This window comes from Globicephala melas, chromosome 20, assembly GCF_963455315.2.
Source record: "Globicephala melas chromosome 20, mGloMel1.2, whole genome shotgun sequence".
Taxonomy (NCBI): domain Eukaryota; kingdom Metazoa; phylum Chordata; class Mammalia; order Artiodactyla; family Delphinidae; genus Globicephala; species Globicephala melas.
In genome coordinates, this window is record NC_083333.1 from 46,309,285 (window position 1) to 46,332,636 (window position 23,352).

Below are 23,352 nucleotides of genomic sequence, written 5' to 3' on the forward strand. Positions count from 1 at the left end.
CACATGCCGCGGAGCGGCTGGGCCCGTGAGCCATGGCTGCTGAGCCTGCGTGTCCAGAGCCTGTGCTCCGCAACGAGAGAGGCCCACGTACCGCAAAAAAAAAAAAAAACACATTAGCCAAGGAGATGGATTTAACATGGTAAAGAATGAGAGCTATAGACCTGTAAAAATAAATACTCGAATTGCTTATTTCTTTAGAAAAACAGGTCATTAGTGTGGGTGCCTTGGGAGGAAGGAACATAAAGATCTCTATAGAAAGCAGAGATAGGTGGATAAGAGGCAAAATTACTGTTTCTGGATGCTATTGTTGTCTGACTCCATTTTCCTAATAGTAAAGTGGAATTTCTGTTCCTCTACGATGAAGGTAAAATGAAGTAATAGGAAAATTCTCTGATCTAGTTATGAGAAGGACTGTGAGAAATGTAAGGTAGTGGTATTATCTTAAACCATAGGTTAGTTTTTCCTTGTGAAAAGAATATCTGATAAGCTTTTACAAAGATTTATGGTCTAGTTATTAAAACATAATTGAAGGAAAATTGAAGACATTTATAATTTTCTGGCTTTAAAGCCTGTACATTCTCTTGGCTAAAAGTCTTTGTAGTTTGGTGGTGGTTTAGGGTACCTTGTCCATGGTTTTTTGCTTTTTAGGCTTCATTGTTAAATACACTTCTCAGTTTTGCCTTCAGTAACCATAGTCCATTTTGTTATATCAGATATGAAAGTATCATTGCCACTTTGTGTGAGAACTTAGACTCACTGGATGAACCAGACGCTCGAGCAGCTATGATTTGGATTGTGGGAGAATATGCTGAAAGAATTGACAATGCAGATGAGTTACTAGAGAGCTTCCTGGAAGGTTTTCATGATGAAAGCACCCAGGTAAGTTCCCATCTATATCTTATGTATTAGATGTTTTGGGGACGACTTCAGGAAAGGTAAAGGTTAGGCAGTTTCATGTGTGCGAATTTATATACACATATAGTATGTTCATTTTTCTCCCAAAAAGGGGTGACCTTTTTCAGTTGTGCTAACTTCTGTTGGAACAAGCCTGCCTAATTTAGACAGTGGTTCTCAGACTTTAATGAGCCTAAGAAGCACCTAAGCACTGGTGTTTAACCTGTGTTAAAGGACAGGTTGCTGGGCCCCACCCCTAGAGTTTCTGAGTCAGTAGGTCTGAGATGGGCCTAAGCATGTTCATTTCTTACAAGGTTGAGGGTGGTGATGCTATTGCTGCTGCTGGTCCAGAACCACACTTTGACAACTACTGACTTAGAGCAGTAGTTATTACTTTTTAATTTTCTGTCACCTAAAGATGATTACCCATTGCTGTTAGTAATGGTTGTGGCTCAGTTGCAGCTGGGGTTTCAGTCTAGGGTGAAGGCTGGCATGTGCAGTTTGAAAAGATTCTTTGTGGGTGGTTAGACTCCTTCCCATCTTCTGTCTGTCTTCTACCAAAACTGAGAGACCTTCGAGTCAAAGGCCCAGAGAAGCAGATAAATTATTAAAGCTTTTTCCCCGGCATTTGTACTCACTGCAAATTGAAGTTCATGTGTGTAATCTATCATAGTAATTTTAATAGGCCCTACAAGGAACATATACCAGCCAGTAGTTTCATGGTTCAGCAGGCGACTCTTTTTTTTTTTTAATTATTATTTTTAAAATTTTATTATTTTTTTGTGTGTTTAATTGATTTGTTTCATTTATTTATTTTTGGCTGCATTGGGTCTTCCGTTGCTGTGCGCGGGCTTTCTCTAGTTGCCGCGAGCGGGGGCCACTCTTCATTGCGGTGCGAGGGCTTCTCATAGTGGTGGCTTCTCTTGTTGCGGAGCACAGACTCTAGGCACGCAGGCTTCAGTAGTTGTGGCGCATGGGCTTAGTTGCTCTGCGGCACGTGGGTTCTTCCTGGACCAGGGCTCAAACCCGTGTCCCCTGCATGGGCAGGCGGATTCTTAACCACTGCGCCACCAGGGAAGCCCTAGCATGCCACTCTTAACTGGTTGTGATCTGGCATAATTCTACTGTCTTGGCTCTTGCCTCAGTATGATAAATGATTCCCTAATTCCCTGGAAGTTGTAGCTTTTGGTGGAAGTAAATAATAAAGAATTTGGTCAGGAACCAGTTTTATTGCCATCAGTATGTTAGCATGTACTTTAAGAAATACAGGTGATTATCTGGGCCAGAAACAAACCAGCAGTTTTTGATGCCAAAAAATGCAATTTGGAGATAGGAGGCTAGTGAGTTTTCAGTTGATGAAAACCTTTGACTGCTATTGTGGATATTGGCTGAGTTTTAACCTTTGTTTCTTAATCAAAATCAGAAAGACCTCATAGTAAGTCATATTTGGGAAAATATCACTTTGGAATTCATGGTGTGGAATAATGCAAATGTCTTTCACTTTACCTATTAAATTACATTTGCTTAGGTACAGCTCACTCTGCTTACTGCCATAGTGAAGCTGTTTCTCAAGAAACCATCAGAAACGCAGGAGCTGGTACAGCAGGTCTTGAGTTTGGCAACACAGGTAAGAAGTCTGAAAAAAGCATGGAGTTGATTTGTCTTGTTTTAAATTCTAGGAAATTGTGAAACTTCTTCCAAGAAGGTTCATTTGCAGAGATTTTAAACGGAAGGAGTTTAGATTCTGTTAAAAAAATAAAAACAGTGCCTCTTTTACATATTCTGCTGAATTAGAACTGGTTGTATGGCTTCTAAATGAATTGACTGACTCCAGTTTTAATAATAATTCATGAAAATTGAACTTAGACTCTTTAGCGTTAACGAAGGACATGACTTAGTGAAAATGACATTGAGTCTCACAGTATCTCCTTCTGGGGGACTTAATTTCAGCTTTCAAATGAAAGTACCCTGTAGAGATGGTAAATGCTTTGACAAATATCTCGTGTGCTGTTCTGCCTTCTAGATAAGTTGCCTTTCTCTTTAAGTAATTTTAAAGTGCTAATGCTGCTTCCTTATTTATTTAGTATTTTTGGTCCTTTTAGGGAGGGTTCTGATTTCAGGAATGTGGCAACCAGCTGGATACACAGAAATCAAAGTAATTACTTTTTCTGACGTAACTAGTATAATGATCAGTCCATCATGATCCAGTAATGTTCTTAATTAGATTTGAGAACAGGCTGGCTTTAGCAGGCTGTCAAGAGTTATGATGTGTGTTTACACATGGAATCTGATTCAGATATTCAATTTACCATTTTCCCCTTTCATCTCTTTATAGTTGTATATTAACAGCATTTGAACTCTTCTATAGTTATTTAACCTAGTTCTGAGCTGTCATCTTTCCTTTTTTTTTTGCTCTGGGGAGCTTTATTTCATATCAATAATGAGCACAATTGGAGGACTAAATATGGTAAATCCTGAAATTAATTAGTACGGTTGGGATGTGCACTTAGTACACTTCTTGAAACCCAGTTCCAAACTGAGACCACAAATGGGAACCTTGAATAGTTGCCAATACATCATCTGTTAAGTGGTCAAAGCGCATCATTTGGTACCTGATAAATGCAAAGTTCTTCTTTCCTCTGACAGTATTTAATTTTAGAAATGCCAGGAATCCATTTTAAGGAAAAGAAGTTTGGTGGGCAGATAAGGCATTTGAATACTTAATGGAATACTATAAAGCAGACAACATTATTAAATAAGTTGTTTATAGGATATGCTATACAACTCTGAAAAAAATACAGCCAAGAAAACTGCTAGAGTCAAAGGCTACTTTCTGACACTTGATTGCAGTACAGATGTTTTACAATCAATGAACTCAAATGTGAAGAAGACCTGAAACTAAAAATTAAGATAATTGTCTTGTCTGATTACTGACGCAAGTAAGCATTACTGAGAATTATCACTTGATTATCTTTTAAGGAGCAGTTGACCAACAGTAGTTGAGTTAAAGGATGTCAGAAAATTCACTTCACAGAAAATAGAGGTGTCCCACTCCACCCCTTGTACCTCTCAGTTTTCTCCATTTCTCCAACAAATTATGAATGAACTTTTTAATGTGCTATTTCCCCAAGTCTCTAAACCTTCACTTGACCCCATTATGGTTAGTGTGAAGAAGCATCCATATGAGTATGTGGAGTCAAGGGCAGGCCATGGCTCACCATCTGTCCATGAAAAGTGGACTGGGAGGTTGTCCATCACTGATGAGGCATGTCTTGGCACTAAGAGCAGAAATTGGTCATCTTCTGAATCAAAATAGTTTAGGTTAGACGTTAATTTTCACGTTAATGTTTAATAGGTCATCTACAGGGGGCCATTTTGAATAGAAATTGCCCCTTCTTAATCATGTAGTGCTTATTACAGACTCTGTAGGGTGATTGCCATTAAATTAGCCATGTATTTGACTTCATCTTAGGGCCTTGAAGTTCATTTCTGTCTTTTGCTACAGGCCCTGGAGCCTCTCTCCTTTATGAAAGAAAGAGCTCTGTATAAGTTAACCAGATTCAAAGAAGTCTTGTGTTTATTCTAGATGGTAATATAGTAAACTTGACTTTAATGAGGCCTATGTACTAACACTTCAGAAAACTCCCTGAACACAGATAAATACCTATTTATACAGTCTCTTAGCTTTCTCAGAAATCTCATTTTCTTCAAGAATCATGGGATTTCTGTTTATTAAAGTATCTCAAGTTTTAACTCTCCCCTGATGGCCACATTTCAAAGCATCAGCAATATCTGGCTCTCCATGAAAGTTACCACAAGAAGTAGAAAATAAGGAAAGAGAAAATGTAGAGATGGGAGTGCTGGGTGGTGACCTAGAATCACTCGGCAGGTAAGAGACTGTCTCGGCTTACATTGTGTGACAGATTCATGCCTCAGCCAAATTGAAGATTCTGTGTTTATGTATGTGTGGAATAGTCAAAATCATCTTAACTGCTGAGAGGCCACTTGACATTCATCCACCTTGGAAAATAGATACACCTTTCCTATTATTAATTTTACATCTTTTAAAATTTATCTGTTAGAGCTCTTTGAAGTGTTTTTTCTAAAACTTCCTTTTGCCTGAAGCAAAGCAATTAATATTATCTATATTGAGCATTCTAGATTTCCTAGTCTAGACCCTTTATTACCCATTTGTATCTCTGTTAAGATGGAGTTAGAACAATTTTCTAAAAAGAATTTTGGCTTTGCTCCTTCTCTACTCCCTTTTTAAATTTAATTATTTATTTATTTACTTTTGGCTGCATACGGTCTTTTTCTAGTTGCAGCGAGTAGGGGCTACTCTTCGTTGTGGTGCGCAGGCTTCTCATTGCAGTGGCTTCTCTTGTTGCGGAGCACGGGCTCCAGTAGTTGTGGCATGTGGGCTTCAGTAGTTGTGGCACACAGGCTTAGTTGCTCCGTGGCATGTGGGATTTTCCCAGACCAGGGCTCGAACCTGTGTCCCCTGCATTGGCAGGCAGATTCTTAACCACTGTGTGACCAGGGAAATCCTGTCTACTCACTTCTGAATAGATAAGGCTAGCCTCATAATCAAGTGAGTGTCTTTGGTAGATATCTATTGTATTCACAAGTTCTGAACCCTGCCTTCATCTCCATTGTCTCTTAAGGCCTCTGTATCTGTATTTAACAGGCAGCATAGGAGAGCTGTGTTTTAGGTTCTTGTCAGAGTTCAAACTCACTCTTATTACAGTATTTGCCTGAGATAAAGTGTTTAGGGAGGATTCCCTATGTTCTTATAGATGTTGAAATTTACCACTGAATCAAGCCAGATTAGTAGAGAGCTGGGGATCTAGACTGCATTGTATTTGACCCTTATTAGAATAGTTTTTACTGAATTACACTAATATCATCATCCTGTAGTAAGGGTTGTCATGAGAAACTATCCTCTTTAGGTCTGTTATCAAAGTATTTATTCCATTATATATTTTTTTCTCTATGAAACCCCATAAAAAAATTCCTAACCAGTTTTGGATTCTCTTATGCATTAGTGTGTAATTAACTGCCCCTCTGAATGGCTTATCTGACTAGACTTGTTTTTCATATCAGATGTTTGAAACCTTAGAATCAGATTTAAGGATCTCCCGTAGAAAATGTGTGGGTCATCGTGGCTTGCATTTTTCTGCCTTTGCTTCTAATTTATGTTCTCTAGCCTTAGATGTATTTTATAAGATTTGCTAAATCCATTTCTAGAACAGGGCAGGGTATAAATAAACCATCAGACGTTCCTAATTCTAGATTTTCTGTACAAGGACTAGTAGAGAATCTTAGTAACAACAGTCATCTGTATAGTGCTTACTATGTGCCAGGCTTTCAGTAAGGGTTAACACTGTTACTCTTCCCATTTTATAGGTGAGGAAACTGAGACAGAGAGACCGGCCCAGTTAATATGGGATGGAACTAGTACTCAAACCCAAGTAGCCTGGCTCCAGAGTCTTTGCCCTTTTCTACTCTGTTAATGCTGCTTCTCAAGTCTGAAAGTTAAGAATGACTTTTGAGAATACTCATTTCCTGTCTTCCCTGCCTGAAGCATTGTTGTGGATAAGCCAGTATAAATAAGTGAACTTAGAGGTTTTAAGATTATTGTGGATGATTATTTCATATTTGGCTATAAATAATAAACAGTTTCTCTAGGCTTGCCTTTTCTGTCCAGTTAATGAAATCTGAGGCATTAGCATAATAGAATAAGCACATTTATATAAGTCTTTTCCACTGGAATTTTCCTCTGGAATTTTTTTCTCAAGTTCGTGAAATAAGAACCTAATTTAATATTTATGTTACCAGCCATGAATTTTTAAGTTGAGGGCAGCATGATCTGCTGAGTTACATTAATTTGAATTGGGTGGTGGGGTTCTGTTTCTGCTACATCCCCTGGTTCAGGACGTGACTGGGCAAATTTCTCTGTCATACTACTGTTCTGTCTTTATAGTAGACTTAATCCTATTGTTTATCTATGCTGAGAATTCAGTGAAGTATATGTGAAATCTTTGTGCTTCTAATTTTAAATAAAATGGTGGTATGATTAGAAATGTTATGGGACTTCCTGGTGGTGCAGTGGTTGAGAGTCCGCCTGCCAATGCAGGGCACACGGGTTCGAGCGAGGATCCCACATGCCGCGGAGCAACGAAGCCCATGCGCCACAACTGCTGAACCTGTGCTCTGGAGCCCGTGGGCCACAACTGCTGAGCCCACGTGCCACAACTACTGAAGCCCATGCGCCTAGAGCCCAAGCTCTGCAACGGGAGAAACCACCGCAATGAGAAGCCTGCGCACCGCAACGAAGAGTAGCCCCTGCTCGCGGCAACTAGAGACAGCCCACGCGCAGCAGTGAAGACCCAACAACGAACACCCAATGCACCAAAAAATAAATAAATTTATAAAAACAACAACAATAAAGAAAAAAGAATAAAAGGGGTGCAGAGAACAAATAAGACAAAAAAGAAATGACAACAGTTCCAAACCTAACCATATCAATAAGTACATTAAACGTTGTCTAAACACCCCAGTTAAATGACAGAAGTCAACAGGTTAGGAAAAAAAAAACTATATATATATGTATGTATATATATATATATGTGTGTGTGTGTGTGTGTGTGTGTATATATATATATGTATATAATTAGGGGAAAAGAAAACCAACCCTTGAATCCATGGCTTTATTTCAAAGATTTGTCTTTTCGCTTTGATAGTTTTAGAGGAATTAGTAAAGAATACTCATAGAAGTGTCCAAACTTTAGTAATTACTATTTTTAGTACATGGAAAAGAAGTCTTCACCTTAGTTTTTCCGTCTGTGAACTAGAGACTGTCATCATCAAAATCACCTGTGCTGCTTGTTAAAAATAAAAGTTCCTGGGCCCCACTTCTGACATAATGAATCAGAAACTCTGGAATCTGCACTTTCAGTGGCTTTCCTGGTGTGTTAAAATGTTGATGCACATTATAGTTTAAGAATTACTGTTTCAGAGCTTGCTTGGTAAGAATTGTTTTGGAAGCTCTCAAATTTTGGAAAATACACTATTTTCTCGAGATCCTTATGGGGGCCTATCAGACTAGCAGTACAGTAGATCCGAAACCAAATTTTCTGAGTCACCAAACACATAATGGCACCTTAAAATCATAAAAAGTTTCTATTTTCTTGTCATTAGCCTTGACTGGGCCTGATTTATCGTGGTCTCCATGTGAATTAGTGAGGCAGTGAAGGCCAGCTGATAGTAGTCCTAACAGATCACCCCTCAGGATAACTGAGTTTGGACAGTGGAGATCCTTGCCCACTCTTCACTTCTAGTCCTGGAAAATTTGCACGCATTTTCTCATTTCTCATAGGACTAAATTTTTAAGTCAGTGTTAAGATTTACAGTACATATACCCTTTGATCCAGTGATTCTATCTTCAGAAGTTTGTCCTGTTGCAGTGTTTTGAATTTGTGGGGGGACTCAAGCTATTTTCACGGAAGTATATATTTTGTGAATCCCCACAGGAATCTTTTATTTTTTGGCCATTTGGTTAAATATGTACCAGCTATATGAGAGAAATAGTTTAAAGTAAAAAAAAAAAATATTTTGATAAGTATATTATTAAGCTGTATTATGTAGTTTATTTTAATATGTTTAACAACTTTACTACTATATAAAGGCAAATTAAGTTTTCCCAGTTAAGTGATGTGTAGTGTTCATTGTGTAATAAAAAGCATAGTCTGCAAATTTTAAATGACATGCTTTGGGGACTGAATATACAGATTAAAATTTAACTTTTAATTTAAATAGCAATAAAAGCTGGGCAGGGGATTGCTTTCCTAATGTGATACTTGGAGAAACTTGTATTCTGCTCTTTTAAAAACTCAACTTGTTTATGTTTCATAATATTCACGCTTTGTTTCCAAATGAAAATCCAAGTGAGGAGGTTTCAGGCTGCTATTTATAAACACTTCCTCAGGAGCAAATTAGCCCCCCTCCCAGCAAGCAACAAAACAAACTCATTTAGATTGGATAGTATCACTGTTTCCTTTTTTTAACCCTGGCATTTCAAATACTACAAACATTTTGATATGAATAATACATGTATATGTGCATTTCTATTAGAATAATGCAACCTATGAATGTGATAAAGATTATCTTGAGGTGAAATTTACCATTTTTATACTGTATTAACTTGTATCTCAGTGTTCTTTATACTTTTTTGTTTTTAACCAGCACTCCATTTTGAGTGCAAATTAAATATACATGATTAAGAAAATATATATAAAACCATCAGGGTCACTTCCGGTATTGAGTTGAATGATACGTGCCTTAAATTGCTAAATTATAAACCAGTTCATCTGCTTATGTAGAAACTCATGGGAAAAACCCTGGCCTAGTTTAAAGAAAATATTTTTGTATGTGTTTTAAATACAGAAATTGAAATGGGACTGATTGTTGCCTTTAATAACATGATACCACTGAAACAATTCATGCGTAAATGAATGCCACTATACAGACATTCTGAGAGGTGGATACCAGGATATTTATTGCCACTTTGTAATGATTGCAAAAATAAATAGTAGGAAGGAGGGAGAAAGAGGCAACAGCCTAAATGTTCATCAATAGGACACTAGTAAATAATGATGCAGTGCTGCATATACAGTGGAAAATGACAGCTGTATGTGCCAATATGGAAAGCAGCTTGAGGAGCAGTATATATACTATGAAACTGGTTTTGTATAAAATAAATATATGTATGTGTGGGAGCGCTCTGGTAAGATATATAGTGCACTGTTAATATGGCTATTTTGGGGATGGGGAGTTAAGGTGGGGTAGGGTTGGATGATGGGGGAGACTTATTTTTATATTATACATTTCTAAATTGTGATGTGTCATTGATAATAAATTTTTCTTAGCCATGACCATGTATAAAATTATTTTTAAACAGCCACAAAAAAAAAAATGAGACCACTAAATTCAAGTGTCACCCCTTTTAGAAGCACTTAGTTATGTTCTCTCTTGAACAGTTTTTTTTTATTATTTAGGTAATAGTACCTCTCATACTATATTGTAATAATTAATATTCTTTGAGCTCATTGAAGTCAGGCACTGTGTTGTTGTCTCTTTATATCCAGGGCCTAGCTAGTGTCTCCATAGGAGATACTTAATAAATATTTGAATGAAGAAAGAAGGTATGAGTGAAATATATGTAAGATGTGTTTCATGAATAATCCTGCTAATATTAAAGCAGTTAAAAACATTATTTTTATGTCCTGAGGCCATCGTAAGCAGTTGATTTTTACTGGCTTAAAATTTATTTTCCTTTTCCCAACTTCATTTTGAATTTGAGTCTTAGAACTAACCCACTTCAATTTATATTTAAATTCTTGGAAACATTAGAGATTACAGAATTATGACTATTAACAATATATTGAGTCTAAATATCTTCTTAACGGCCAGCTCTGTGTAAATCACTTCAGCATTGCCTTGATAATAAATCCAGCAGTTTGGCTTTCTGTATGGAGAAAGGTTACATTTAAACCTTCTTGCCATTGTCTTTTCATTAGGATTCTGATAATCCTGACCTTCGAGACCGGGGCTATATTTATTGGCGCCTTCTCTCAACTGATCCTGTCACAGCCAAAGAAGTAGTCTTGTCCGAGAAGCCACTGATCTCTGAGGAGACAGATCTTATTGAGCCAACTCTGTTGGATGAGCTCATCTGCCACATTGGTTCTTTGGCCTCAGTGTACCATAAGCCGCCCAATGCTTTTGTGGAAGGAAGTCATGGAATCCATCGCAAACACTTGCCAGTACATCATGGGAGGTAAGCAGGTAAACTAGGTTTGAGTGAGAAGTGATTCTCTGTTTAGACGAAGTTGGTCTTCCTCAAGCTTTTATAGCCTAGAAAAATTTGCTATGCATTTGGCAAACCTACTCTACTGCCCTGGAGGCTTCATCTGAATATTAGTGACCACACACAAACAATGGGTTAAAAGGCCCCTCTGTGTTCTAATCTCAGGGTAGGTAAGGTTGTGCCTTTAGAAAATTGTGGTGAAGATTTTCTAAATGGATAAAGTTTGAAAGTTGCTAAAGTTTCCAGAAAGATGAGGCTAGAAATTTTCCCAGAGTTGAAAACTTGGTAAAAAGCCTGTACAGGCGTACCACAGAGATAGTGCACTTCAGTTCCAGACCACTGCGATGCAGTGTCATGAATTCTTTTGTTGTTGTGTTTTCAGTGCATATAAAAGTTATGTCTATACTATACTGTAGTCTATTAAATGTGCAATAGTATTATGTCTAAAAAAGTACTCTACATACCTTAATTTAAAAATACTGTATTGCTGGGGCTTCCCTGGTGGTGCAGTGGTTGAGAGTCCGCCTGCCGATGCAGGGGACACGGGTTCGTGCCCTGGTCTGGGAGGATCCCACATGCCGCGGAGCGGCTGGGCCCGTGAGCCATGGCCGCTGAGCCTGCGCGTCCGGAGCCTATGCTCCGCAATGGGAGAAGCCACAACAGTGAGAGGCCCGCGTACCGCAAAAAAAAAAAAAAAAAAAAAAATACTGTATTGCTAAAAAATGCTTATCATCATCTGACAATGCAGGGTTGCCACAAACTTTGAATTTGTAAAGACTGCAATATCTGCAAAGTGCAATAAAATGAGGTTCACCCATGTATACATTTAGCTATTTTTATCCTTTACTGTAACTTTGGTTCAAGCTTATGGATGAAGTTAGCAGACACTGCTTCTCTTATGCTGTAAAGCTAGCTGTTAATGAAATAATGTTTGCAGGATTGTTTTATAAGAGCAGCCTAGGTTCTGTGTAGACATAGTTGTTCAGTTGCCTGTACCTTTTTTACCAAAATAAATTGCTCCATATCAGTAAGGAAATGCTATTATGAACAGACTGTCAGGTAACATGGAACTCTTGCTTTGTAGATAACCCTAAAATTTTAATTTGGGAGTGGCAGTACTCTAATAAACTCTTATAATGGGTATCTTGGAATCTTTTCAGAATCTCCCTTCATTAATTATAATAAACCTCAAATCTAAGTAGAATTTGATCTCTGAGTGGTTAGAGTATCTGCACTTGCACCGTATCTGAGTGTCTCGTATTGTGTAATACATATTGCTGTTTCAGTGGTTCATGAATAGCCAGAGTGTAGGATTTATTGCTTTACAAATTAGTGTAGTCAACGTTTACAATACTGTAGCTCTGTTTTGACAGACTATGGGCACAGATAAACAAAAAGAAAAGGGCAGTACCCAAGAAAATGATTATTAATCTTTCATTAGCCCTTGCGTTGAATCTTTGGTTTTAGGGCAGTGCTGTGATTTTCACCCAAAGGAAACTTGTGGTTTCATGAGGATCAGGCCTCGTTACAGGGTGTTTGACCTCGTGGGCAAGCATATTTAACATTCACTAGATATGACCATTTAACTTCTAAGTACATCTCCCAGTCTGTGCTTCAAGTTTTGATAAATAGATATGGACTTTCTGTTGTTTGCCATTTAAATTACCTTTCTCCTGATAACTTTGACCCTCAAATGGGATGGGGAAAGTGAAACAAATCAACAAACAAAAACACCTCTTCCTAGAACACAAAAAGAGAACCAATATGTAAAAAGAAGCACAGTCTTTTACATAAGGTCTTTATCAGATTAATAGCCTTCAATTTGTTACCTTCACAATTCCTTATGTGGTTTCTTTTTGGATGACTTTTTTGTCCATTTGTGCTTGTTTTGTGTTTTTGTTTTGTTTTTTGCGCTACGCGGGCCTCTCACTGCTGTGGCCTCTCCCGTTGCGGAGCACAGGCTCCGGACGCGCAGGCTCAGCGGCCATGGCTCACGGGCCCAGCCGCTCCGCAGCACGTGGGATCCTCCCGGACCAGGGCACGAACCCATGTCCCCTGCATCGGCAGGCAGACTCTCAACCACTGCGCCACCAGGGAAGCCCTGTTTTTAAAAAAGAAACAAGTGCAGAAAAATCCCCTTTGAAATAAATATGGGTATGTTGCTGCAAATGGCATGTCTGTAAGAGTACTGACATCACCTAGCTTCTGCGTCCTAAGGGTAATAAGTGATATGCCTCTGACATGAAATACGTTTGCACCATAAAACCTTAGAGGCTTAAAAATGCTTTACTTCATGAGGTCTTTTAAAATCACTTGGGAAAGGGAAAAGTGCCTTTTAGTTGAGTATTGCTTACTATACTTGTCAGCTGCTCTGTGGGCATGAGATGGTAAATAGTCGTCTAACTTGGAAATATCTCACCTTTTAAAAATACTGCTTGGATGACAGTTTTATGCAGTTATTTCCCATGCCTTCACAATGGGGAAAGATTTTCATGTTATTTTCTTGTGTCTTCAGTATAGAAAAAATACATAATAACGATTTATCATGTTCTTAATTTGTAGAAACTGTAAGATCATTTATTTCTTTTCATCTAACTCACTTTTGTCTTCTCATAATACTCTTACCTGTCTATTAGAGTGGAGGAAAATATGTGCCTTTTCTGCCTTCTATTTAAAGGTGCTGATAAATCCATGTGTTTTGTCACATTTCCCAAATGGTACATGTTGAGAGATGATAGAATTTCACGGGCAGAGGATACCCCTTATGGAGATTTCATACATTTCTTGCTAGGTGTATATGAAATTGTTTCCCCTTTTGACTTCCTTATTAATTTTTGGCTTTATTTGTACCCACCCTCTCCCCAATCTAGATAGGTCTCTTCCTTGACACTTTTTCCTCCTAAGCCCTCTTTTTTTTAGATTGTTTTTTAATCTTTGCAGTTTTGTGTTCCTTCTCTTCTCTGGTTGTATCACAAGGCTCATTCTGAACCTTCTCTATGTATTCCCTTAGGCAGTTACCACTGATATATTCTGTTAAAGATGCCCTGCTCTTAGCACAGCACCCCCGAGTTACTCTGCTCATTTCACCTGAGGCATGTGTGTGAATTTCTTCCCAAGTTTACTTCTGTAACTCTGACTGCCAGTCCCTTTTCCTTAGCTGTCTGTTGGTCTTCCCTACTTGTTTTTCTCACTTGAAACTTAACAGAACTGAAAGCAGCATATTATTTTCCCCATCATCCCTCCAGATTCCTCTTATAAGGAGCAACACTAGTCTTTCACTTCTTCATTTTTGTTTTTTCTGAGTTTGATTCTTCATTCTTCTTTGTTCAAGTGTTGTCAGAACCTACGTAGGGTTTTCGTTTTTTAAGAAAGCATTTGTTTATTAATGGAATTTTTATAGTCGTTGTTTAGTTTTTAAAAAATTATATAAATCTTAGGAAACATACAAGATAGAATGGTATAACAAACACGTTTACTCATCACTCAGTTTCAACAGTCATCAGTATTTTGCCAATCTTGTTTCATTTATCACCCCCACACATTTTTTTTTTGAGGGAGCTGGAGTATTTTAAATTAAATTCCAGACCTCATATCACTTCACCAATGAGTACTTAACTTGGTGTCTCTCAAAGATAAGGACTTAAAAAAAAATCACAATATATTATCAAGCCAAAATTAGGGGTAATTCCTCAACATTCAATAAAACTGAAATACTTTCAGATTTTTTCAATTGTCATTCTCTATTCTACTTTAAAGTTTATCTAAGATTGGTTTTACTTTTTTTTTTTTTTTGGCGGTACCTGGGCCTCTCACTGTTGTGGCCTCTCCCGTTGCGGAGCACAGGCTCTGGACGCGCAGGCTCAGCGGCCATGACTCACGGGCCCAGCCTCTCCACAGCATGTGGGATCTTCCCAGACCGGGGCACGAACCCGTGTCCCCTGCATCGGCAGGCAGACTCTCAACCACTGCGCCACCAGGGAAGCCCTGGTTTTACTTTTTGCTTAAATGTTTGGAATAATTCACAGTGAAGCCATCTGAGCCTGAAATTTTCATTGTTTTTTTTCACTTTTTAAATGAATATGTCATTTATAATAATCTTAGTATTAGTGCACTAATCTTTAGTGTATAGCTCAATAGATTTTTACGTGTGCATGCGCTCATAATAACTGCCACTCTGATCAGATATAGGATATTTCCAGCACCCCAGAAGACTCCTCATGCCATTTTGCTGTTATATCCACCCTCCAGAGATAACCACTGTTTTGATTTCTATCACTGTAGATTAGTTTTGCCTCTTCTGAACATCATGTAAATGGAACCATACAGCATTTGCTCTTCTGTTTCTAGCTTTTTTGCACAGTATAATATCTGAGATTACTCTAATGCCGTGTTATCAGTTGCGTGTTCCTATTTATTAGTGCATAGTATCCCATTGCTGCATATGCCACAATTTATTTATATCTGCTGTTGATGTATCTTTGGGTTGTTTCCAGTTTGGGGCTCTTATGGAGAAAGCTGCTGCGAATATTCGTATATATTTCTGTTGGTAGACCTATATACTCATTTCTCTTGTGTATACACTTCGTGGAATTGCTGGGTTATAGAATAGATGTATATTTAGCTATGGGAGATACTGCCAGTTTTCCCAAGTGATTGTACCAGTGCACACTCCTTCCAGAAATGTATAAGAGTTCTAGGTGATCCACATCCTTAGCAGCACTTGGTATTGTCAATCATTTTAATTTTAGCCATTCTGGTTGATTTGTAGTGGTGTCTTATAGTTTTAATTTGCATTTTCTTGATGAGTAAAGATGGAAGTACCTTTTCATGTTTATAGACTGCTAGTATATCCTCTTTTGTGTCATGCCTGATCTTTTCCTTATTTTTTAATGAGTTATCATCTTTGTAGGAATTCTTTATGTAACGATTGAATGATTTGTAGGAATTATATATAATTTGGATACAGGTATTTTGTCAGATGGATATTTTGGAAACTTCTCCCAGTCTGTGGAGAATACCTTTTCTCACTTTCTCTTAATGGTGTCATTTGAAGAAGAAATGTTCTTAATTTTAGTGAAATCCAGCTCATCACTTTTTTTCTTTTATGGTTAGAACTTTTTTTTTTTTTTTTTTTTTTTGCGGTACGTGGGCCTCTCACTGTTGTGGCCTCTCCAGTTGCGGAGCACAGGCTCCGGATGCGCGGGCTTAGCGGCCATGGCTCACGGGCCCAGCCGCTCCGCGGCATGTGGGATCTTCCCGGACCAGGGCACGAACCCATGTCCTGTGCATCGGCAGGCGGACTCTCAACCACTGCGCCACCAGGGAAGCCCTGGTTAGAGCTTTTTGTAGAAACTTTTGTCTTCTCCAAGGTCATAGAAATCCTCTTGGTTTTCCCCTTCACGTTTATGTCTGATTTATCTCTAATTTTTGTTTATGTTGTGAGGTGTAGGAGTCAAGGCTCATTTTTGTCCCATGCAGCTATTCAGTTGACCCAGCACCATCTATTAAGATCATTTCCCCCTGCCTAGTCCATTTAACATCTCTTGGAACTCCATCTCTTGGAACCACTTTGTTTTTATTTTTACAGTGTTGTGGCAGTAACGGTTTAGGTCACTCTTAGCTCATCTTCATGTCCATTCTCCCAACTTCAGTCCATTATACACACAGCTGCTTGGGTAATGTTCCTCTAAATGTTCATTTTAGTTCTTTGTTCATCAAATAAAAGTGATTGTACATTGCCTATCATAAAAAATTAACTCTCCAGACCTGTTTTCAGAGTTGTATTTCCCTCATCTTCACTTCCCCCAAATCTTACCAATTACAGTGTCTGCTCCTGCCAGTATAATTTTTTCACCACCCCTAAAGTCAAATTGTTCATTTCTGTGCCTTTGCACAAGCTATCCTTTCTTTTTCTGAAGGTCTCTCCCTGGTAGTTCCTCATAACTATGCTGTTTTTGAAAATCTAGCCATAAAACCATTCTCAGAGTCTTTTGGGATCAGCCCCACCTGGTTCTGTTTTGCTTCTCATCTGTATCCTGTCAGTGTGCAGACACACAATACTCATTTCTGCTTTTACACAGTGAGTGTGCTTTTCACTTGTTTTGTGAATGCTGGTTTTTTGTTTGTTTGAGTATAAGTTATTTGAGGACAGGAAATATATTTCCTTTTTTTTAAAAAAAAAAAAAGATGTATTTCCCCAGAGTTCTCATTACAGTGCTCCCTTATAGAGTAGGTGCTCAATTAAAATTGATTGACTGATGAAGTTATATAGTATAAGAGTTTTTTCCCCCTCCTGTTTTTGTATATCTGACCTTCACCTCATTGCCTTGTTACTATGTCCCGGGTGAAACTGACTTTTCTCTTTTCCCCTCTTTCTGTGTGTGACTTGCAGCACTGATGCGGGTGACAGCCCTGTTGGCACCACCACTGCCACCAACCTGGAACAGCCTCAGGTTATCCCCTCTCAAGGTGACCTTCTGGGGGATCTTTTAAACCTTGACCTTGGTCCCCCAGTCAATGTGCCACAGGTATCCTCCATGCAGATGGGAGCAGTGGATCTCTTGGGAGGAGGACTAGATAGTCTGGTAAGCATCTTTCTTCTTTCTTTTGGATATTTAAATTCTTTTTATTTTTAAATTTCTGGGGTTATTTTTAATTCTTGATATGCTGAAGAACTTTAAATTATTCTGCTTTTTAGAACTAGACCTTTCCTTGACGAGCAGAGCAATGTCCTTTGATAAAGGACAGGATTATTTTTTCTAGAGATGTAATTGATACTGTTCATCATTGGTATGGGATATGTCTACAAGTGTACATGATTATTTTGTTGTCCTGCCTCTGAATGGAACTTTTGATGTTTAACCAACCTAGTCACCTTTCCAGAGCTTATTATTGCTCCTGCTGCTTAACTCTGGATAGCCCCTGTAATTCCCCTTCTGACCTGAACATCGTTCAGATGACCTCATAGTGATCATCCTATTTTGAGGCTTTCAGACTTTTGCCTTTTTTGTATTTTGTTGGCTTATGCCTTGTCTAATTCCAAAAGGTTCATTGGAGCCATTTGTGTTTTTATTTTAAATGTATCTTACTTATAGTTGAGAAGTACTTCTTGATTGGTTCTTTTTTCCCCTTTTCCATCCACACCCCCCCACTCCACCCTGTCATACTTCCAATTTAATTAGCTTCCAGGATTCTAATACTAAAAGGCTCCAATGTCCAGAGTATCTGTGAATATGTGCCACCAGTGGAAGCCAATTAGTTACTGTTGCTGTAAAAGATAAATGAGAAATATTAAGGATGACCTTCCATCTGTGTAGAGAAGGCCAGAAAAATAGCAGGTCTCATCACACGGCTCCCTGCAAATTAGATACTTAACTGTGGTGGAATTAGAGGGGCTTTTTTAGCTGAACACTTGAAAATAAGTTGTTCATCAACCTGATGACTATAAATATGCCCAACAAACTGATTTATTTCCCAGCATCAGAAATTGGAAGGCAATGCCATAGATACAAAAATATATGTTCTCAGAGATTACATAAACAAAACGACCTTACTTTCTGCTTCATACACTGGCATTTTCTCTTCTACTTTACGAGCAGTATTATGTCTGGGATTTATGCCAGCTGGTACAGGTACATTTACTTTTGGCTGACAGAGAGCCTAAGGAGATAGAGTTACCGTCATATCTTTGTGGAGGATGCATTTTACTAATGGAAGTCACTGCTTCCAGAGTCTATACACTGAGCAAGCTCTGGACTCTAGCTAATGGTGACACAAATGAGCACTGCTTTTGTCTTCCTTGGGAATAAAAGCATTTGCTTTTCATTTTCATATCTCTAATGAATAGAGTTGACTGAATAGCTTCCTCGTGTGATATCCTGCGTTGCTGTATAACCTCCTTTATAGACTCAGGAGACTGACAAATGAATATTGAAATATTCATGGAGACTCTCAGAAATCCCTTATAAACACTGAAATAACTCATCCTATTCTGTTGACACATGAGCTACAAGTTAAATGTTACATCCTCCCCACGGTTATGCCTTACCAACCCTGCTTATTTCCCTAGTGGTTTACGACATAGTGGACTTGCTGAACCTAAGAAGACAAAGAAATTAAGTTTGAAGGATGGAGGGGAGAAAGAGGCTCTATATTTTGATGTTGACTGGCCCAGGATTCTGTCGTCTTGTTTCTTAACCCACTTTAGCATGGAAGGGAAAGAAACATGTTATTTCCATTTGGCTTTGTATCAGCTCTTGCTGGCCCTTAAAACTAGTGAGTTTTCTCCTTATATTTTACACAGCTAATCCAGTCATGTGTCAGAATACTGGCAAGTTTACATCAGATAGAAAAACAATTAGAACTTTCTCAGATTGTAGTAGCCCAAGTCACACATGGGCCTTTTTTCATTTTCTTTATTTGCAGAGGATATTCTCTTTGGGGTGGAGAATAAATTGTTTTTGTAATTGGATTTCAAAATATTATACAGCCTTTGCTAGGTAGGCCCAGTAATGTTTCTGTGTAACTCTAAATTTTAGCTTATTCTGACTTTGGGATTTAAAATGGTATAATTGGCGTTATAGCCCCAGAAAGTGTTTACATGCAGGTTTCTTCAGCTTATTCTGTGATATAAATATGTCCCAGAAATCAAAATGAGGAGTAAAAGCCCTTCTTTTTGCTTTGGATCTGTATGTAGTTAAATATATATCACTCAAAGAACCAAGATTCCTTTTAAGAGAATATCACAAGGAAGAGGCCTAAATCTGGCTGTGTGAATGACGAGTTTCTGTGGCAGCAGTAGTCTATGCCAGTTTTAAAATGCTTTTATTGTTCTTACGTAAATTATCTAATTTAAAGAGGAAAATCGTTCTCAAAGTTTTTACTTAGTCTATACAGATAGTGCCGTTTCTTGAATGAATTGTTGCCTTACAGCAGTGCTTCTCAAGCTAATGTGTACATAAATCAACTGGAGATCTTGAACAAGACAGATTCTTGTTGCTCTGGGGTGAGACCTAGGAGTTTGCATTTCTAACAAACACCCAGGTCTGTAGACCGCATTTTGCATAGTAAAGACATAGAGTATCTGTGATCACTGTGAACCAGTTCACTTTAGTGTTTGAATAGCTGTTGGTAAACCCAGATGCCTTGTTCTCTTGGCTTCAGTAGTAAACACACTCCTGGAAAGGGGGCTCCTACTCTGCCTCAGATTGAGAGAGGGCAAGAAACTCTTGAAATTATTTTGTTAAAGGTCTGTCTTTCACTCTCTAGGAAGAAGAATGTTGCTGGGTGTGGTAGAATTTGACCCAGGTCCCCATTAAAAATATGGCCTGGATTAGAGTTATGTGATTGTCTGGCAAGCAGCACTTAGGTTACGTGGTGTTCATCTCAGAACAGCTCTCAGCAGCGTTTTTGCTGCTTTTATCACTGGTTTCTAACAGAACCTTACCCGTAGAGGTCAGTGGTGTGCTGCTAATGAAGCGTGGCAGCTACTAACCTTTTATTTCAAGCTTTGTGGTTCTCAACTCTAGCTGCATAACTGGTGTTTAAAAATATATATTGTCAGCGTTTGGACCCAACCCTAGAGCAATTAAATGGAATTTCTGGGAGACAGGACCTTAGACATTGGTATTTTTTTTAAAAAATCGAAGTTATTTTAATTTTGCAGCCAAGACTGAGAATATTGAGCCAAATGAAGCTCCAGGTGAAGTTAGGTAGAGATGTTACAAAATTGATCTTTAAACCAAGGCAGTGATTTCCACAGAAGAATTATATTTTGGTGAGCCCCTGGCACCTCCTACAAAACAGACCTCTCTGACTTTACCTTTGTTCTGCCTCCTACCCCTCCACACCCTCACCCCCTGACCCCAGGACATTTTCCTGTTGTGATTTGCTGTTAGGTGATCCAGCCTACCAGAAATTGACCAAGAGTTGAATTTGACCGATTTAGATTTAGTTGCTCATTCCCAGGGTTCTTCTCACCCTTGTTCATGTTCCATAATTGGAGACTGAAAATTGTCTTGTATTTTGGATTATCTACCCATTTTCTGTTCCTCTGTTTTAAAACTTGATATTCACTAGAGGATAATATTACTCTTCCATTTTCACATCCTGGTGACCCTCCCATTAGATCTTGTTTGCCCTCTTTCATCATTGCACTTGTGAAGTTTTGAGATTTAGTGAACTGTGACTTTTCTAGAACTGTCATTCAGGAAATACTTATCAATTTATTTATTCATTATTATTATTTGTCACAAGCTACCTGAAGGCTCCAGCCTTCTTCCATCAATAATCGTGACTCATATATAACAACTGTGATTCTTGAACCAAAGAGAGTGAAGTAGGTATATTGCTATGATGTAAAAAACACACACACACGTGCACACTATTCCCAGGTGACTCTTAGATGGTGTTTTTCGTTGTTTGGTTTTTTGTTTGTTTTTGGAGACAGGTACCTTTGAAAATCACTGATGTAGGCAGAGCTTCAGATTTGTAAAAATGTTGCTTCTTCATCACAAAACTCAAATCAAAATGGATTTCCTACATACTCTTCACTTTCCTCCTTAGTTTTTGCTTGCCCTTTAGTGTATTCTCTTTTGCCTAAATGTAGATAGTTTCCTTCTCCCGTTAGTGTAAACTTAACTGTCACCTTGATGTGGAATGAATTCAGGTAATGAAACTCTGATCTGTGTATAGAGCAATATAGTATACTATTTAAATGTTATTGGGGTTTTTGTTTCTTTGTTTTAGAAGCAGTACAGGTGTCTTTTTACGCCCCTGCTACCAAATCTAAGAAACTGCTCATCTTGGGTAGTGTGACATTTCTGACGGTGGTGCAGATCCTTCTGGTTTGGTGTAGTGTGAGAGGTGACCCGGCAGCCAGTATGTAAATCTTGCATACATGTTATAAAGATATACCATCTGCTAATGAGTCTGACATCGCTGAGGATCGCTAGAGTAATAATTGAATCTCAGTTATTTGTTGCCATTACTTTCAGACTCTCAGCATACTGTCAGGCCTTGGCTAAATTACGGCCTTCTGTTTATCCAAGGTGCTGTGCATTATTCTATTTAGAAAAATGGTGCTATTGTGCATCAAGAATAGAAAGGAAGCATTATCCAGAGTGCCCTTTCTGTGTGCTGACGAAGGGTTTCCTGCCAGAGATATGTGCTTCAGTGTGCCCAGCTAGGATGGAGTAGAAGAGAGGAGAAACTGCCTTCACCTGACTCCAGTGTATGTTTTTCAGAACCTCCTACCCTGTTTCTTACAGGTTTTTACCTTCCAGATATTTCAGCTCATGAACTATTGTAGTAATGATTTTGAGGGTTTTTTTAGCCCGTGGGAAATCCATTGTACATACTAGTTTTGCATCTTCATATCTCTTCCTCTGGAAAAGAGTTGCTGTGATTTAAGAGCTTAACTTTTAGAGTTGGTAGTCTTGTGAAGACAGTTTTGTAAGTTGTAGCCTAATTTTGCCTGGTAAATTCTTCAGTGGCTCTTGTAACCACTGTCTTTTTTATCAATGCATAGATTTAGTGAAGGCTGGCCTCAGGCAGTGTTGGGCATAATTACCAAATACTGAGTGCCTATTTCTGTGCCAGTCTCTGTGCTAGAACTTTTATAATTCCTAATCCTCAAAATAAGTCTGCAAGGTAATTGGCATTGGGTCCCATTTTACAAAAAAACTGAAGGTTGCATAGCAAGTAAGACTCAGAGTCAGGATTTTGAACCCAGACTTCTTCAAAACTTTAAAGTTTATACGCACTTTTCCACTGTCCTGTGATTCCTCCAGTTTTTTTGTTATTGTCATTTTCCAGAATAGAATTCAGTCTCACTTAACTTTGGTCCTTCTCAGACTAGGGTACACAGTCTCTGGACTACACAGCAGAGTACAGGGTGCATTTGAAGCTGCAGGATAAACCTGGTTCATCATCTTGCAGTGTCAGTCTTACTTGATGGTAAGGAATGTAAACACACTGTATTACAGCTTAGAATGTAAAATTGCATGAATGTTTAAGATAAAACACAAGGCTTGTTTGCCCTAGGCCTCTCCATGCTATACCTCCCAGATGCCCTGTGTGTGAGTTTGGGCTAGCTTATCATTAGGAGGCACTTGAAAGTTTGAGAAAGACTTTAGAAGTTTATTCATTAATGAGGAGAGGGATTGGATAAGTTTACACATCTGTCTCGCAGCAAAAGGAATAAGATTGCTTTCAGGTAGAGCCACAAAATCCTGTGTTCCCATCTATTTGGTGGTGAATTGTGATATAAAGCAAGTACTTTCAAGGCAAATAAATGATGCACAGGACATTCTTGTGCTGAAAACTGGCAATCAAAACCACTCAGACAATACATTTCCTTTCTAGAAAGATCTTTGGCCTTGGGGTGGGGTCACTTTTTCCCCTAATTGGTTGTATTCATATGTGTTGGCAGTGTTGATGCAGATATGGTGCTCTAAGTCAGTTGGGAAAACAATTTTGTCAGCCTTCTGTCCATTTTGTGATAATTTTCACCAATAAAATGATTCATTTCCAAATTGTCTCCCCAAGAAATAATACTGCCATAGTGGTGCTTATATGGAAATGCATTCACT

At 38.4% G+C, this 23,352-nt stretch overlaps 1 protein-coding gene across 5 annotated transcripts in view; it reads left to right on the forward strand.

The window, feature by feature from the left end:
• Positions 1 to 23,352, forward strand: part of AP2B1 (adaptor related protein complex 2 subunit beta 1) — a 122,448-nt gene that overhangs the window by 47,700 nt on the left and 51,396 nt on the right. For all 5 annotated transcript variants that reach the window (XM_060290595.2, XM_060290593.1, XM_060290597.1 and 2 more), the window contains 4 exons: positions 714 to 879; positions 2,423 to 2,521; positions 10,473 to 10,732; positions 17,154 to 17,346. In XM_060290595.2, the coding sequence (XP_060146578.1) occupies positions 714 to 879; positions 2,423 to 2,521; positions 10,473 to 10,732; positions 17,154 to 17,346 (718 nt within the window). The remainder of the gene's footprint in view (positions 1 to 713; positions 880 to 2,422; positions 2,522 to 10,472; positions 10,733 to 17,153; positions 17,347 to 23,352) is intronic.